This window comes from Aulonocara stuartgranti (genome assembly GCF_965226115.1).
Source record: "Aulonocara stuartgranti genome assembly, chromosome: 18".
In the NCBI taxonomy this organism is placed as follows: domain Eukaryota; kingdom Metazoa; phylum Chordata; class Actinopteri; order Cichliformes; family Cichlidae; genus Aulonocara; species Aulonocara stuartgranti.
This window is the reverse complement of record NC_138954.1, coordinates 20495943-20515523: the sequence shown is the minus strand read 5'-3', so window position 1 is coordinate 20515523 and position 19581 is coordinate 20495943. Positions and strand designations below refer to the sequence as shown.

The window sequence follows — 19581 nt, the reverse complement described above, 5'->3', positions numbered from 1 at the left end:
TTTCTAAGCAATACCTTTTTGTTTTGTTGGTATCAATGAGGGGAATTATTCCAGCATGAAACTACATGCTCTTATATTCTTTTTGTTCCTGTTCCTGTTCCTTCATCGCTAATGGGCAATTACTTCTGACCCAATGCTGAGGCTGTGTTATTGCACCAACCCCACAATTGATTGGTTGCCCATAGAACTGAGCTTCCACAAGCACTTTAAGGTTAGATTTCCCTGTTTAAATAATGGATTGCAAGTCCATGAAAAGAAACTGCACAAAAAATAAAAAGGTTGAGATTGCTGTTATTGGAGGGGACTCTCAGTGGAGATGAGAGGGGAACTGACTCCACACAAGACTCCAGAGAGTGAGCTAGTTATTTGAGCTAGAAATGGTTAGATCATCTATTTCTACTCCGGCCTTTTTTTTTTTTTTGTCAAGTCAGTGTTTGTGCTGACGACTATGGTCAACCAACACAACATTTTAGGCCACAGTCTCACAGTCCTAGAGATCGATTGGCAATCATCTGGTAACCACTGGTTCAGACGGAAAAATGTATATTACACAAAGATTTGTGAGTAGTTTGCTGCACCTAAAACCTCTTTACTAGCAGATTACTGCATGCGCCTGTATTTTGTATGGAATATGCTGATATATCTGCAAACACTTGCCACACGGTAATGAAACGGTAATGAAACCTCCTCCCGCAATGAGTGTTCACAGAGAAATTGTATCTTCCACACAAAATACGGGCAAGCACAGCAAACTTACGAGTGTCCAAAAAATGGCAAAGAGGTTTTCTTTGTAGGGGTTACCTACTGGTCTGGAGACCTGTGGGATCGAGGCCTCACAGATTCATACTACTGTCAACTCTTGTTAAGCTACAGACCCCAGTAATTTCCTCTTAGTATAGGCTTAATTCACTAGCTTCCATAACAATACTAGGCATACATTTAGACATTGAGCTTAGGCAGTGCACTATGAAACAAAGCGGGAAAACAAAAACAACACAAATAGAACAAAAACAGGCTTCAACACTGGATGAAATTTCAAACATCAGTATTGACCAGAATTTCGAAGTCCCTGCACTGCTAAGTAGTGCATTTCCATCAGAGAGAGATGAGATGATTATCTTAGCTGGAAATGTACTAGAGAAGGAAGTCTGGAGGATTGTAGGAATTAGTGGTCTTTGTAGAGCAATTTCTACAGTGAGACCATTGTCTGTACATGAACATGCGTGTTTGTGGTGACTTCCACTAACACAAGCCACAATAACCCTCATACTAACATTCCAGTTATTCTGCACCAAGTGTTCAGAAGCCTGAGGTAAATAATGGGGAAAGAGGCAAAGTTACGCTACACGGAGAAAAGACTGACAAGGATCAGTGTAAGTTTACATCCATTAAAGACTATGAGACTGTCAGCGCTAGAGGACAGGCAAGGTTATTTGGTTCATTTGAATTAAAATTCCTGCACTGCATAGGAACACAAGTGCATGGCATGCTCATGCACATGCCACACACAGCATGATTAGTGAGTCAGGATTTAACACGAATAAACAAATAATTAATGTAAACATGAAGCAAAACTAGCATCAAGATGAAGTCTGTTAACAGGCTTGAAATGATCCAATCTTCATGTCAAGAATTATGACAGTGACGAGAGCTACTCGCCTATCGATAAGACTCTGAGACCAAGACGTTCAGGAGCCCGCAGTCCAGTAACAAAGAAGGGTTGTTAGGTCAATGTACAACCAGGAGCATGTTCAGTGGACTTATGAATATTCAGCACAAATGGCTCGGTCTGACTGTAGTATTGTAACCGAGTACTCTATCAAGGCCACGTGGCTTCAAGGTGATGACAATGTGTAGTTTGTTTTTATTTTGCTTATTATAATTATTTTGTTGTGTTTTTGTTTTTATATTGCAGACCAATACATAAGTATTGTGTGTCACAAACACATAAGTTTAAGAAAAGAAAGACAAAAAAAACATACTTAGGACATTTTTTTTCAGTGAAATAATTTAACATTAAATATATTGCGTGTACCAATCTCAATGGGCAGTCTTAGCATTTGATTTAAGTGATTTTGTCCAGTACATGATGGACATCAGAGGAATCAGCTTTTAATTAGACTGTTGACCATGATTTTCGGCCTAACTGGATTTTATTCTAAATTTGCATGATCTGTTAGCAAACTGAGCCCCTGATTTATTGATAATTGTACTTACTTAAGAGAAGCGAATATCGGATAAATCAAAGTCGCTGATCAGCCGATCACTTTAATTATTTACAAGATAAACAAGAGAGTCTATCTTATGCATTTAAAGCATTGAATACACAGATTACAATTTATTTGTAAAGAGAATTATAATATTGAGAAATGGTGTAAAAATTTGAAACTAAATTAAGAGTTTACATCAACCTAAGCACAGCCTTTTAACTTCTGCCCTGTTATTTTCATTCGAAAGTCATCCAATCTTTGGCAAGGACTTTGTGTGTTTGTTATGATGTGCGTTAGTGTGTAGGTGGGTTTTGCGCAGGACATGGTGCAATGTGAGAAGGATACAGTAGACACAGTCACACACAGTGTGCTTTGTAGATATGTGGCACTTATATCTGTTTATTGATCAGACCAGATGTGGGTAAATCAATCTTATCTGAGCTCCACACACTTTCCAACTAACCCCGAGAGGCAGGCCAACCAATACTTTGCCACACCGAGAGCCTCAAGCCACTCGCATTATCGTCAGACACCTTGAGCAAATCTTCTGTTTGTATATGTGCGTGTCAGAAAAACAAGGTGCATTAGAGGGCACGCAAAAACAGAAAGTGACAGCTTGAACTAAAAGCCCATTCAACCATACTTTTAGATATGAGCTATTATCTATTCCTCAGAATGTATTAATCAGCACATCGCACTGAGGCAGAATTAAACCTTTTGTCATCTGAAAGGTAGGATGGACAAAAGGCTGACATTCACAGCAGATTACAACTCAATGCTAATGTATCTTTTTAGTTCCCTGGAGGTAGATGTGATTAAGGAAAAAGTATGGTGTATCATAAGCTGCAAAACATGAAACACAATCAATTCAGCCATTACACTAGAGTGGAAGACCTGTGACCAAAGGTAACATGATGCCCTGTTGTATGTGATACCAAAACAGAATAAATTAATGCCAATAGACTAAGGTGAATTGATCTGTTCTATTCCGAGGAGTCCATCTCTTTAAAAGATTGAATAATGAAAAAGAAAGAAAAATGTACGTAGGGCCCAGTAAGTCCTGATAATACACTCTCATAGCAACCATGGTGTTTTTTTTACAGAAAAAGATCAATCCACTTACCTCGGCAGACATTGCCATTGTCAGGTTCAAACCCAGCTTTGCAAGTGCAGCTACCGATAGGAACCATCCACTCTCCATCTCCGTTACAGTAGAGCTTTATAGGGACATCTACTTCCTCTGAGTTTGCGATGCAGGTCCCTCTAGCAATGACCAGGGAAGTGCTTTCAGCCCCTGTCATGGTCTCTGGAAAGACTGCAAAGTTCTGAACCACACTTGGACACTTCTTATAAAATACCCTGACTGACAGAAGAGACATACAGGCCCCATAGTCCTGAAAGGCCAGGTAGAAGCCATTTTTAGACAGCGGACCAAAGCTTCGCACCTCTGTGTTAACTTTCATCAGGCGTCCGCCAAAGTCCACCTGTGAGAAGCTTTCATCAGCAGCAATGGTGTCCACTTTGAGGTAGGGGGCCTCCATCCAGAAGACTGTGCCTTTAGTGGCAATGACAGCATCGTTTTCATAATAGTAGAGATTAAACGTCTCCTTGCAGGAACCGGGGACATTTGGGATGGAGCTGCAGTCGCGCACGGTGAATCGTATCTCCACATAGATGCGCTGTGCTCCGCGGCGATCAATGAAGGTTGTGAGGAGCCAGTTGTTTTGACTTGGTTCGAAGACATTGCACACCTGGTACGTCCTGATGGTGTTGAGGTTTTCGTCATAGCCACTCACCTCCTCCCACTATAGAAAGACAGAGAAGAGAGAAAGAAGTCCACATGGCTGATAAGTAATTATCTGCTATAAGGCTGCAGTGCTCACTCTTTTTTGATAGAGAATGCTAATATTGGCAGAGCCACGGAGAATTCATACACATATCAGTAATTTCCCTAAGGCACTAACTTGAGTCCTCTTCCTGGACTGAGAAAAATGCATCAGCTTATTGGGGCTTGTTAATCCACTGATGACACACAAATGTATTACTTTAAAAAAAATTTAATTCCTCAAGTGCAAAGCAACAATTTATTGTCTTGTTTATCAAGTAGGCTCACAGCTGTAGGATGTGCACTCCCACTGCATAAGCGCAAACCAAGGCATGATTTTGGATGCAATACCGTTTTCTGTCGATGCCAAGTTTCGCTGGGCATTGAGTCGATACGTTACAAAATATAGTGTGTAACAAATTCAAGATTAAGCACTGCTGAATTACAATTAGACAGACAGGCAGGGACTTCACGAGAGCCAAGGATGGATGGAAAGCCATTTGAGTGCATACTGAACTGAATTTCACTGCAGGCCATTTCTTGCAGGTGTGACCCAGAAAGGGTCTTGGATGAGCATCAGAAGCCCCTTGGGGAATTAACTCAGTGCACCAAATCATGCTAAAAACGTGCCATTAACATTTGGCTGGATTCACTGAGAATCAGGCAGAGAAATCACAGAAAAAAAAATAGAAGAAGCTTGCTTTGAAATCATCTGAGTAACCGTCCAGCTGTGCAAAAGCTGGCCTTGCAAAAATTGTTAGTGGCATTCCACTGATATTCAGTGTGCAATATTTGAATTAGTTACAGTATTTTTAAGAGGAATGTATTATTCTTTAGCATACAACAGCAGAGCTCACAGACCAAAAAAAAAAAAGAGTTACATAAAAGCACCAGTGAATTCAAATGAATATTTTGTGGAATATTTTGAGAAAATGATCTGAAACACTTTTTCATTTTTTTATTTTCCTTGGATCAATTTCAATCTTTATAATAATACAATGCTTTTTGCTTCCATTTAAAGCAACTGCTTGGCACAAAGATTTATTTCTCCAAAGTTCCCAACACCAATGATCCAAACAGCTGAAGGCGAGAAGTTAATGAGGTCTATAGTGGACTGAGTGGGCCTCAAGTCAGTTCATGTTTCTTATGTGCATATATCTCCCTGTGCTTCCTCCTTCTTATGACCTTTAAAACTCCAGCTGCTCAATCAAGCTTAATAGAGAGGAGAAGATATTGGCTCTTCACACACAGCCGCAACATCCAGTCAAATGATGGAAAAAAGTCCATAAAATGATGCAAGGCGAGATAGAGCTGATAAATGTGAGCCGTCGAATTTTGCTGTTTGAAAACCAGCGCAGGTAATAAAACCATTTGGCACAAAGAATATGTGGAAACATCTGGCAACAAACAAAAAAATGGTTGGGTCTAGTAAGGGCATGTAGAGGATGGAGTGGGAAGGCACGTGAGGAACAGTGGCACTGCTGACATGATAAACGAGTTTACAGAAATCTGAGGTGCAAATTAAAGCCTTTTTTCACTGCTGCTCCCTGTGTGCCCACTTCACTCTACTCTTCTCCCCCTCTCCTCTCTTCCCCTTGTGCTCTCTTCTCCCGTCTCTGCTCTGTAATGACCATTCATCAGCATTACAGAAACCTGTCCCTTTCAGCGCTGCCTGTTCATTAATACAGCCAGCCCTAGGCTCCTCTGCACCCGTCTGCTCCAGTCTAGGAGGGGGTCCTCACCGCCTCTTGTCTAGCCAAATGACCACCATCTTTCACGCCAGAGAGGAGCCTGAGGCGTCTCCGATAATGCCCATCTAGAGTCTGTCCAGAAATTCATTGGCTCATATAATAATGAACTATATCTTTCTCCTCCTCAGTAGATATGCGGTGTCACGGCTGTTTAAAGACAACCAAAACTAATAATAGGTGCATTAGTTAGTCGAAATCAAACTTTGTGACCCAGTTCCCTCTTTGCTCTTTTCAGTGCTTTGTTATACCTGTGTGTTTATGTGTGCTTGGAAAAGGTGCTGCTGATAATTTGATGGTTTAGCAACCACATATTGATTTGCTAGCTGTTGTTTTGCTGCACAAAGCTTGAGGCAAAACATTTGATTATTTTGAGCATTAAAACTGGTATATAACTAATATTTGGCATCTCTTTAACCTTATCCTAGGACCTGACGTCCACATCACACCACATTTTGGGTTATATCAATTTTGCTCTACATGGGCCTGATATCCACTTAGGAGAACATTATACTGCTACTGTTCTATCAAAATTTTAAACGAATATCCTCATATGTGGCTCTCATTTTTCTTAAAAACAAAAATAAGGTAAAAAAACAAACAACAACTGGTAATTCTTTGTTTTTACATTCATCGGGCCCCAATATGCCCAAATATCAAAGAGAAATTAAAAATGCATGTCATGGAAGAGTTCTGGTCTTAGGAGGATAATTTTCCCACTATTTTCAGAGATGTGACGCATACACTCAGGAACAAAGTCATGTTAATATGGTGTCTCGGCCCCCACTGTTACAGTATTTCTATGCTTTCTGTGCTTTTTAAATAATTTAAGCCAAATGTATCTGCCTCGTGGCATCTGTGTATTCTTGCCAGAGGCTCTTTCTCAGACCACCAATAAATACAAATTTTACTTTTTCGAATAGAATCGAGCCATACATCTAAACACCTGTTCTAGTCACAGAAATGCATATCAGAATTAAGCGTGCACATAAAAACAAATAAATCAAATGAACATCGAGAGCAGAAGAAGACCACACTAGGCGCCACTCCTGTCACCTAAGAACAGAAGTTACCTTTGTCCAGTTCACACTGGTCAGTGGAAAAATGTTGCCTGGCCTGATGAGTCTTGATTTGTGCTGCAACATTGCGTCGGTAGGTTGAGAATTTGGTGTAAACAACATAAAAGCATTGATTCATTTTGCCCTGTATCAATAGTTCATGCTGGTGTTGGTGTTGGCAGCAAAGTGAGTTCACTTGCTCGCCCTGCCCATGCCTTTATGACCACATCAAATCATCTCTGTCCGTTTTTGTTTTTTTCAACATGACTATGAGTTTGCTGTACTCAAATGGCCTTTGAGTCACCAGATCTCAATCCAATGGAACAACTTTGCGATGTAGTGCAACAGGAAAGTCGCATCATGGGTGTCCAGCTGACAAATCTGCAGCAACTGTGTGATGCTATAATGTCAATATGGACCAAAAGCTCTGCATGCGATGGCATCGCATGCAGTCGTTTATGGAGTTTAATTCTGTTAATGTCCACTGATGTTTTTATATCCGGAGTATTTGCATGCACATGCCAATTTTCACTTACTAGCGTGTTTATGTGCCTCTATAAAATGAGCTCACTCCCAGTTAGTTTTATTTTACACAGTTTTGCATCACCTAATTCATATTTTATCATTACCAACCTAACTGAACTTAAACTTTTTTTGCTGATGAAAAACTGTCAAATACCGAGAGCCTTTTAACTCAACACTTATTTGTAAGCCAATTAAAGTAACCACCGGCACCCCTCTAATAGCTTTGCTTTTACCATTAATATAGGAGACACTTGTCCCCTGCCCCTGATTGTCAAGTGTGGCTATTGTGCGTGTCATTATTGCTGCTCTGTTTTATGGGCAGTAGCAAGGAGATGGAGGAGCTATGGATTCATAGAGCTCTTAATGTTTGTGTTAATGACCAGTTACAGCTGGCTGAGCTGGAGAAGAGAGGGTTGAGAAAAGGGGGGAAAAAAATACAGAGTGATAAATAAAAGAAAAAAACAGGAATGGGGAGGAATCAGGAAAAAGGGGGAGGGTTGAGAGGGTGGGGGTAATGTATTCAGACTGATGTTCCCCTTCCCACAGCCTCAGCTCACTGCCATCAAGCCATCAATACTCTGCCCTCATAAAAACCATCCATCACATTGATCTCTTGCCATTATCCTCAAAGACTAAAATAACACAGAGCAGCTCAGATGGCCACAGTCTTGCTCTGGAGGACTACAGCATCCAATATTGGGCTGGGGACAAGCAGAGATGGGAGGAATAACCAATCAGAACAAGGATGTAACATCTGTGGAAAATAATGGGCCAAATGGGCTGGAGTAATGAGTCATTTGGAGGAGGCATGGTTGGGGCAGTATAAGAAGATACCTTAAGGAAATGAGAAACTTATTTTTTTATAGAATGGAAACTAAATCTTAATGTAGTTCCTAGACCACCGGTCATGACAGGAATTTTGTAATGTTGAATAGAGTCTCAGAAGTCTCAGAACTTTATTTCCGCACAATTCAGCATTTGTGATGCTGCCAATATTGAAAAATAATTAGCAGTTATTGAAATACATTTTTTATGTGACAGACAGTGAGCAAACTGCGATTGGGTGACGCATTAAAACAGGTGTAAACTTCATTTTGTAATCATTCCAATGTTGCAAATATCGGAGAAAACACATTGACCAGCTAGATTCGAATATCTGATCTCTAATTGAGAGCCATGTGTTTAGCCCCTCTGCAGTATTCACCTTCTCTCCCTCAATCTCTGTGAGTCTATGTAAAGTTGTTTTCAGACACACAGTGCAACCCTGACCTTTACATAAACCAACAGAGGTGGTTAGAACACAGACAGGGGGATCGTCAGGTTTGTAATAGAAATTCTGTGTACGATGTCCAATTGCACCCATTCGTAATGACTGGCCATCCTGTGTTATGTCTCCTGCACACTCTGCCCAGACAGCACTCTCGCCCTAAACAAAAAAAGGGACATTTCCAGTTGTGTTCTACCCCACCTTAATTTTCCCGACACTGTCTATAATTCATGTGTGGATTTAGGATTTACTGAGCATCATTCCCCTATTTGCTTCAGGAGCTTTGCTGCATACGTACAACCCACAGAGGTTTTATCATGACTCCACCGTACCTCTACCTTCAGTTTTAAAATTGGACATTTGGTATGAGTAGGTCGGGTTGCGACTCTGACACACACGCACAAAGGGAGAACTTGACTACTTTTAGATCATCATTCAGCATCAGTCAATTCACACGAGCAGAAGATGTGAGCAGAGAAGCACATATTCAGCTGATCTTTAACCTCCAGCCTGCTGTCTGATTCTCAGTGGAGTCACACTCACAAACTGCTTTTCAAATCTATCAGCACGAGTTAATACAGCTCCATGCTCAGACATACTGCACACAGATGGGTGATGAGCAGCTCAGAGCATTTCCACATTTATATCTCCACAGCCTTGAAAGGTCTACAAAATGCCACTGCAAATAGTAGATGAGTGTCTGGCAACTATTTCTTGAATGTCCATCAAAACAGCCATTACTCAGTCTGCCGATGGGCTTTTACAGCAGGACCCAAGGCAAGAGATGTAGAAAGCTACAATCAAATGGAGCCACTTCAACACCACTGTGTTCCCCTAAACTTTTAACCCGACTCCACTTGTTGATGCAGTTTACAACAGTTTTTTTTGTTTGTTTGTTTTAGCCCTTTTCAGTTAATGCCTTTGGTGTTGAAGTTAGCATTTGAAGTAATTTAGTTGATGAGGTTCTTTTTTTTTTTAAGTGTTACCCAAATAATCCTAGGACTAAATTATGCTTGGATGCTTTGTTGAAGTCTACACCCTCAAGCGCCTATAGGCTGAAATGTTTTTGAGCACTTTCTAACAACGAGTTGTCCGTTCATCTATCATCTGAAACGTGTGGGTGGAGGCAAGCATGAGACTGATTTTATTACTACAAGCTCGGGATGGGCATTTCAGTAATGAGCCTATTTGTTATTCATGACAACACAACATTGAACTAAAGGAGGGAAAGTGTACCTATAAAGATTTTTCTTTAATAATTACCCCTGAATACATCCTGGCTGTTGATAAAAAGAGAGGGAAAGAAAAAAGAAATGGTATGCGTGCGGGTGAAATTCACATTGACAGGTCTGTAAAGGTGAAGGTCTCAGAAGGACAGTGGATTATAGGTGGACATGAGAAGCTGAGATAGGGATTGAACTCTTTATGCCCCTTCTGAAAGACACTCTTCTCATTTTGCAAAGCTCACTGCCGACAGTAATCACAATCCAGATAGTATTTTTTTCTTCCCAAAGGTGGTTTCAAATCCCTCTGCGTTAATGAGGATATTTGCATTTCAACCTTTGGGTCTTTTCCTTGAAGTCAATAGAATGGACATTTCATGTAAACTAACAGTGTAACTGTCTTGGCACCTTTATTCACTCCTTCCTACACAAACTTTGAGACACATGCTCATAATCTCCTGCAAAATCACTTATTTCGAACGCTTTACCTCATCCGCCACCTCACACACACACACGGCCAGGCTGCAGCCCCTAAAATATGCAGTGGCATGATTGCTATTATCATTTCTGATCAGCTGTGTTATTGAATGGATGCTGCTGTCAGGGCAGTTGCATAGGAATGATTATTTTGCGGGGCATCTGAGGCCTAGTTCCGCTTGGCTGAATGTGATGGATGGGGAGGAAATGGTGATGTCTGAAACACTCCCAGTCCTGCCAGATCTCAGCCACTCTATAATTACAGTCACACAGTTTGACTGAGCCCAAGCAGAACTTGGTCTGTCTGGCTGGCTAAAGCAAAATGAGTCTCGTTGAAAATCTGCTCCCTTGCCACGCCCATACCCTGATCAATACATTTACTGGACTTGAGGTTTGAAGCAAGTAAGTTCATGTTGCAGTTGCTGAGTGTAAACCAAACAATTCAACAACTGGAGATAGTGAGACCGCGCCTCAAACACTCCTTTTCGGTCGTAAGTCTGTAAATTCTTCTTTGAGCCACCATTCATTCCCCTGTTTTATTAGCTTCCTCTAAAGGTATCAATGGGATCTGTCAGGACGACGAACCACCGCCAGACCTCAACGAGGTCTCTTGCTACATTATCAACAAATATTTTTTATTCATATTTGGAGGTTGGGTCCGTGCTAGTGAATTGGACTGTGTGATATTTGTGCTCTGTTGACATATTAGTTACCATTCGGTTTCATTCTCTGCTCCAAATGCTTTTAGTATGTCTTTTGTCTCATTTTCTTATAGAGAGGCACAGAACGTGACTGCACTCTGGACCATTCAGTGAACAACTCACACAGACTGTTCGCTCTCATATTTCTCCATCCAACTTTTAAAATGGAATTATTAACGCTTGCATTTTCAATTATGAGCCAGTTGCTTTAAGCAGTCTGTCTGCTTGGATACAGATGTTTTTAGCTATAACAGTAAACTGAACTCTCCCAGACAGGGTTGCATTGTTTTCAGGGATGCAAATTGGGGTTCAAGTGTCTTTCTCAAGGGCACTTTGGTCCTTAAAATGGTCTGGGATCCAATGGCCAAGCCTGCAATTAACTAACTTTCTGCATTTACTTGGCAACAACCACCCTTCATATAGAAGCCTCTTTTTTGTTTTTAAATATTTAATCATTAAAATAAGTATAATTCCTAAAGACTGGTAGGCAGAACAAGCTGCTTGATGTGGAAAAACAGACATCAATTAAATGTTTTAGATAAATAAATAAATAAATTAGGATGTGTAATGACAGATTTTTATTTGTCCCATTAAAAAAGTTAATTATTTTTACTCTGTTGTCCTTATGCTTTTAATAATATGTATTGCACTGGAAATTTTTATATTTTGGAATCAACATTTTTTTTTATATATTTTTAATTTTAAATGCTCCAACTTTGACTGATGGATAAAAACAACAAAACCCCCAAAACAGTAATTAGTGCAGCTTTGTGTGTAGTAAATATTAAATTGCTTAATCTCAAAACATTTGTTTGATTAAGATATTCACGCAATTATTCACATAGGAAAGATTTAATAAGCCCAGAGATAAATCAGCAAGTGGTCTGGAAACCTTCATTAATTCAACTAGACGTGTAAAAGCACAAAAAGAAGGTTAAGGTTATTGCGCTGAAGCATAAAACTGTTTTTTGAATACTTTTCTAGCACAATGCACCTGGTAACACCCACTCAGGTGCCTTGAGACAAACCATGAAGCTGACACTGCCTCAGCATGACTTTAGGTTACCAGTAGCAACATTACCTTGAGTCACCCTGTGTAAAAGGTTCAAGCAGTGTTTAGCTGAAATCTGACAACCTATGTATATTTGCATGCATAGGGAAAGAAACGAAAAGTTGAAAAGTAATGGAACTGGGGTGACAGAAAAATACATTTGCAACAGAATGTGAAGAGCAAAAATATGACAGGAAAAGAAGGACAAAAACATCCTTTTTGTGGCCTAAATCACTGCTTTCAGTATGTCTCACGATCGTAACTCATGGAAGCCTCAAAGCCCCTCCTTTACAGCACACAGGACAAAGTCTGAACATTGGGCTTTTTCAACATTTCAGCAGCGGAACTGCTCCATAAATATCACAGCAAGTGCAAAACATACATTTGCATTCCTTTACTCGCCTGAGGAGCACGCCATCCTCTCCAAAAATCACCAAGCGCCTTTCATGTATGTTAAGTTTTCACTTTGATCTTCAATTTTACAGCTATTAAAGAATAAATGTGTTATTCTGAGTTTTTCTCCTGAATTTTATCGCACACCTGCAGCATCACACAGCACCACGAGCTTTTTGCAAAGTGAGGCAGTTTCATGTCTTTAAGCATAAAATATAGCATGTATGTGTGTTACGTACTTATAAAAAATTAGCATCTATAGACAGGATCAACCACGATTTAACAGAAAATGTATTTCACTTCTGGCAGGTGAGCTGTCCTTTTTAAATTTTCTTTTGTTCACTGAAGTATGTATGAATGCCTTTCCATAGGATGTGACATTCCTAACTATCATAGCAAATATCAAAATGTTCAGGTTAAGAAAACTGAGATTATATTTCACTTGAAGGCCGCCAAATCTCTCACATAACATAATATTCCTTGAATGAAATGAGAGAATATTGTCTCTTAAACAGACTGATGATGAATTAAGGGCTGCTAATGATTTGAGATGTACATTGTGCATGTGTGTTTGTGTGTATATAAATCCTACATAGCACGACACCTACCAGCCTTATCATCCATACAGAAAGATACAAAAAGATAGGGAGGGGGTGGGGCAGGGTAGGGTGGGGTAGTTGCGTTGTGCGGTTCGTGGTTAGATGCAGATCGTGAAAAGACGGAATCGACGCTTTGAGACAGACAAGCTGAAGTGAAGAAAGGCAGCGGGAAAAAAAAGTCAGAAGCAGTCAGGGTGAGAAGATGGAATAGAAGAATGGAAGGGTTTACTGCTATTTCTGCCAACTGTAGGACGGCTGAAATAGCAGGTGCTGCAGGTACTGGAGCAAACACATAATCACTCCCACACATACAAGCCAAACTCAAGGCGCTCCTGCATACTCCTCCAAATTCATACCAAATTTAAGATTTAAGAGTCATTTCTCCTTTCTTTTCTGTCCCACTTCTATTCCTTTGTTCTTTTATTTATTCTTAGACAAAAGGAAAAAAATGTCCTTGGTTTCCAAAAAACATCCAAGTCACTTCCTACATTTATGCAGAGGGAATCCAAAGGATGGAAATCAATAATTGAGGCAGCCACATGTTATTTCATTCCAAAAGGGAATATTTAAAAATGGTGGAAAGGTGAAAAAATAATAATGGGAGGGAGAAATATTATGGAATTATGGCATACAGTTCCCAAACAGTGTATCGTTATTATCTTTCTGTGACCAAACGTAGACGCTGTTGTCTTGACCAAGTCTCATTTGCATACAGAAAATATTGAGAGGTAACGCTGGATAAGACTTTTAAGAAAACACAAACGCACAAATGCCCAAGCAAAGACTTACATCCACGCAAAACCCTCCGACAGAGAGCCATGAATGCACTGTGATCCGAGTGATTCGTTGTATTACCATTGCAGTCTTCACGCTGGGCAGATATGCCCGCGTCTGAGCTCAGAGCAAATTCAGATGTCTGGCTTCACAACTAAATCACACTCCGTAATCTTGGAGGTAAAATGAAACAGGTCTCCCACTGGTATGGCAATGTCTACTATATGTATGTGTGCGCATTTGCACAAATGTGCACGTGCATCCAATTTTTTTCAACCATATTCCCAAAGAGTTTATAAAGAGTTATGTGGGTGAATGTGTAATGATGAGCATGTGCTTATGTCCGGTTAAATTGACATCCAGCATGTGTGTGTGTGTGCACGCACAGGTATGTGGGTCTCCGTGTATGTAATGAAGGCACTCTTCTCACCTGGCCTCTGAAGTGAAGCCAGCATGACTCACAGTCATTTTTTCCCTTCTTCTCATTCCAGTTCAGCTCGAGCCCACTAAGTTCAGAGTTCACCTCCATCCCTCTTTCTCTCATTCCTGCACACGCGTCCTTGATCTCCTTTCCCTTCATCATTTCTGACACATATTATCTACATTCAAGCAGCCCCTTTGTCCGTTCCTCTCTGCCATTTTCTCCCCACTTTCCTTATTTAACTTTTCCCTTTGACCTTTGAACCCGATTTTTAAGGTATGAATAAATCAATAATAGAAGCAGTATCGGAAAATATCTCCAAATCGTCCTTCCCGTCAACCACCAAGGTATTTAATTTTTTTTGAGTTAACATGTCACACACTGAATTAGCACCAGACCTTAAACTACATGTGACCCCTTTTTTCTGTTTTTATCCTTTATGAAACCTTAAAACAACTAAATTAGCCAATGACTTAGCATTTTAAATCATTTAAATTCTGCTTAAAGGCTGACCCTGGATACAAGTGTAAGTACTTTCAGTATAGGTATAGATATGACTTTTATCCTTTCTCCTTCAGTGCTGCTTTGGTGTTACGTTCCATGAATTCTCCCCATTTCTTTGACCATCTATATTCAATCATCCCCCTTTTCTGTTCTCTCTGCCCTTTTCTCTTTTTCATTTCCCTCACTTTACTTTTCCCTCCTGTGTTCCCTTATCTCCATTGACCCAGTGTTTGTCTGTCTTTCAGGGTATGAATAATTGAGGTATATTGAGTCTGGTCAGCAGATGGTGAAATGGCCGTTATGGATCTATCTGTGCTCTTTAGGAAATGCTGAGTGTATGCTGACACCTGTGCAGTTAAGGTCCGCAGGAGCATTGCCGAATCACCGAACACAACAGTGGGGAGCATATAGGGCACGCCCAAAAATGGTACTCCTCTTCCAGCACCTGTGCATGCTCACATATGCAGGTGCAGATATACAACACTCTCAGCCACTCAAATTTATGCCTGAGCACACACAATCTCACATGTGGAAGAACAAGAGAGAGTAAATCCAAACAAACATATTATGATGAGTTCCACTGCTTCTCCAAACCATCTTATGCACCTGCCACAACAATAGAGAGGGGCGCTTCCAAACTCTCCTCGTTATCTCACGCCGTCTGTCTCACGCCCCATTTTACGCTGCCTTGGTGGTCCCGAATCCTCAATGCACTACAGCTTGAGAAAAGACATTTAAATGTTTTTCACTACATTTTCCACAATTTCATAACACGGAAACACGGGGGAACTATAAAAACGGGTGGACACAACTGGGACATTGTTACCTTCAGTGATTCTTTAAGTCACTGAAGGTGAAAAATAAAAAAAAAGAGTACATTTTCTGTTGGCATAACAGCAAATAAATGTACCGTGTTAAATCCACACAGCAAATGATTACCAGCTAGTCAAAGTTCTCGACAGCAAGTAGTTGAAGTATCCCATCGAGGATTTTATACATATTATATGTAAGATTATCTGGGTTAAAGACTAACTAGTAAACAAACTTGAATATTTACCGTTATCTGAGTTTGTTCCACAGATGCAGATATTTAAAGGTAAATGAATCAACCCTCTTTCTATTTCAAATTATGGGCTAATAATAAGCAGAACACTAACTAATTAATTAATAAATGGCATATATTTGCAACAATATTAACCATGCTATTACTGATTCATGTCAGTAATGATTCATTTCATTCAGAGCATTTACTTCAGTTTGTCTGTTTTTGGCTGCAGCTTTCCAGTCTATCATGTCCCCTTGCACACCAACCCCACCTCCACCCACCCACGCAATCACACAGACACACATAGCCCTCTCTTTCCTAAGCCCCTGACAATCCAACCAACCTGGCCTGCCTCACGACAGTTTACAGTACCCACAGCCTTCGTCCGTACAGCCACTGCCACCCGCTGATCGCGGGTCCGACCCTCCCAACACCCACCCACCCTTCCTAGGATCTTCCTCTTAAAGCTTGGAGTCAAACTGTGACCTTCCTGACTCACACGAGTTAACCCAAGCATTCTTGAACACAGACACACACAAACACACAGCTGAATGTTGAGGGGCCAAAGGTTTGGCTTTTTTGCCCCATTCACACAGTTGATCCCTCACCCTCTCTCACTCCAGCTTCTTCTAATCCTCCCCCAAACCCCTTCCTGATCCCGGAGCCCCTCGAACATCACTATCACATTTCTTTTTTAGCCGTCTCTCTACTTTTACCCTCTCGCTGCCTCCATACACTCTCCTCTAGTTTCATCCACCCGATCCAAAATGAAAGCAGTCGTGCATCTCTGGTTCCCGTTTTACCAAAATTATTTTAAAAAAATAAAAAATAAATGGCATGAAGTTTAGTATCACATGACTTTGAATTCTCCTTCATTCACCTCACTTTTTTAAGTTACCAGACTAAAACATTTTCTTTTAACATCATTCATTTTTTACTTGCTTACAATATGTTTTTTTAACCAACAACACAGTTTCCCTGCTGCTACTTTTCCAAAATTTCCAAAATTAGTAGGGACAAATATTAGAATTAGCAAGTAGCACTATTTCAGCTTTTCTTCTGAATGAACCAGATAATCCATTGGGGTGTTTTGGTCATTTTTCATCAGCTTTATCTGAGCTGTGGATTGACCATTTTTAATACAAGTACATATTTTTGGCCTCCTACTGCACTTCAGTGCAGCCAGAGTATTATAAACAATACTGGCAGACCGGCCTTTGCTGAAATGTCAGTACAGTTTTACATTTATTTTAAGTTAAATCATAAGTCATTGACTTTCTAACAGCTGCAAATGCAACAGTTACTGAGTCAGTAGTTCACATTAAGCTTGTGTTCCTATTTGCAATTTTTATTGAACCACTAGCAGCAGCAATTAGACAGAATTCAGTAATTAAGGGCATAAAATGCAAGAACGTGGAACATAAAATCAGCCTTTATGCGGATGATGTGTTACTCTTTCTCCAAAATTCACAAACCAATATCTCTGGGGTGATTGAATTGATAAACTCTTTTGCAAGAATATCAGATTACTCAATTAACTGGTCAAAATCTACAGTCCTACCGATTAATTGCTCCTTCCATAATTCCTCTTCTACACCACTGCAATCGGGAAATATAAAATATTTAGGTATTAATGTTTCTCCCAAGCTTGCAGATCTAACTAAATTAAACCATATCCCACTTTTAAAGAAGGTAGAAGATGATCTGGCTAGATGGAAATGTCTACCCATATCACTCATGGGAAGGGTTGCCGCTATAAAAATGATGGTCTTACCAAAAATAAATTATTTATTCTCAATGATCCCAACTAAACCGCCACAAGATTGGTTCAGATCTCTAGATTCATGTATGTCCAAATTCCTTTGGAAAAATAAACCCCCACGTATAAGCTTAAAAACACTACAAAAGACCAAGGATAAAGGAGGACTAGAACTGCCTAACTTTCAGCACTACTTCTTAGCCAACAGGCTTCAGTTTATCTCAGGATGGCTAAAACACACCCTCTTAGATGAACCTTGGCTAGATGTAGAACAAGCACTCTGCAATAATCTAGAGATCTCAGACCTACCATTTATCAGCTCAAACATCCAACGACATGAATGCTTTAAAAGCATCAACATCAGCTCTTCTCTGACAGCATGGTGGGAGTTTCTAAAATTGACGGCGTCTTCATTAATCCCATGCAAACGTACACCTATCTGGAACAACCCTGACATATTACAAAACAATAATATGATAAACTTTTCAGATTGGAGTGATAAAGGAATCAAATATTTAGAACATATACTAGAAGGAACAGAATTTATTTCATTTGACGGACTAGTTACACAATATGGGATCAACAAGAAAAGATTTTTAGAATATCAACAAATTAAATCCATAGTAAAAAAGAAATTTAAACCGGGTCAAGTTGAACTACAAACACCACCAAGTGTGGTTCAATTTCTTACTCTTAAACCCCCCAAATTACTATCCAAAATATACAGAATGCTTTCTAAAACAGATGAATCAATATCACTTCCTATTGCAAAATGGGAAGCGGATTTATCAGTTAACTTAGACCTAAACTTCTGGTCTCAGATTTGCTTAAAAACCTTTCATCTAATTAGAAATCCCAGTCTTCAATTAATTCAATACAAAATATTACATAGAGTGCACTATACAGGTCATCGGATGTTCAAGATGGGCTTTACGTCTACCAACAACTGCTCACACTGCCAAACCAATTCACCGGACAATTATATCCACGCTCTTTGGTTCTGTCCACCAGTTCAGAAGTTTTGGCGCGAGATATGTGAAGACTTATCAAAGTGTCTGAAATGTAACATTCCAACTTCCCCCTTAGTGTGTTTGTTGGGCAGCTTAGATAATGTCACTTCAGAAAAGAATATAGCCCATATGGTTTTCACTGCCCTATGCATAGCCAAGAAAACAGTCCTCATGAACTGGAAAAATAAAAATAATCTTAATTCTAACCAATATAGAAATTATCTACTAGATTACATTAGTCTTGATACAGCCTCTGCCACCACATCAGATCAATTGCTCTGGGCTCCTTTGATCAGCTCCATCACCTAGTGGGGGTGGGGGGTCATAGTTTGGTCCCGCCTTCACTGTTGTGATTGGTGTGGGGGTAGGGACAGGCTTAGGGCGTCGGGGGGTTCCCCGGAGGCATCTTCCTTGGGGGGCTCAACCCGGGGTAGCGGTCATGTCCGGTTAGGGGCTCTGTTGGCTCTCAGGTGACTGTTTCCTCGCGGCTGCGTGCAGCGGGGCTAGGGGAGGGTCTGTGCTGACGGACGTGGGTTACTGACCTGGTAGCCTGGCTGCCCCAGGGTGGGTCCGGGATGGGCGTGAGGTTCTGGGGGCGCTCCGTCTCTGGGCTGGGACCCGGACCGGGCCTCGGGGGGCTTGGGTCCTGGTTGGTGTGTTGCCGGGGTTGTGGGCGGGTGGGTGCATGGGGGCCCAGCCCTGGAGCAGGGTGCCGCCGGTGCATCGAGCCACCTGGGGGGCTCTTCAACTGGTGGGGGAGATTGTCACATCTTGCAGGAGCTTTCCTCTCCTCAGGAGCTCCCTCTGCAGGAGGGGGAGATACAGGAGAGGTGGAGGAAGATCTCAGCCTGGGTGTTTATTGTCTTATGTAGTCTGGAAGATGAGTGGATGGTGGGGTGGGTGCAGTTTTCTCTGTGGTGGGGTTGGGTGGACTGTCCCAGGCTCTGTGGGGCCGGGCGGCGCTGCTGCACTGGGCCCCGGTCTGGATGGG

At 40.8% G+C, this 19581-nt stretch overlaps 2 protein-coding genes across 4 annotated transcripts in view; one reads left to right on the top strand and one right to left on the bottom strand.

Moving 5' to 3' along the window:
• The window catches only part of LOC309693852 (uncharacterized protein), a 548750-nt gene that overhangs the window by 180444 nt on the left and 348725 nt on the right, over window positions 1-19581 (top strand). The gene's annotated exons all lie outside the window — the stretch shown is intronic.
• The window catches only part of ephb1 (EPH receptor B1), a 187732-nt gene that overhangs the window by 107613 nt on the left and 60538 nt on the right, over window positions 1-19581 (bottom strand). For both annotated transcript variants that reach the window (XM_082513439.1, XM_082513440.1), the window contains exon 3: window positions 3334-4015. In XM_082513439.1, coding sequence (XP_082369565.1) covers window positions 3334-4015 — 682 coding nt within the window. The remainder of the gene's footprint in view (window positions 1-3333; window positions 4016-19581) is intronic.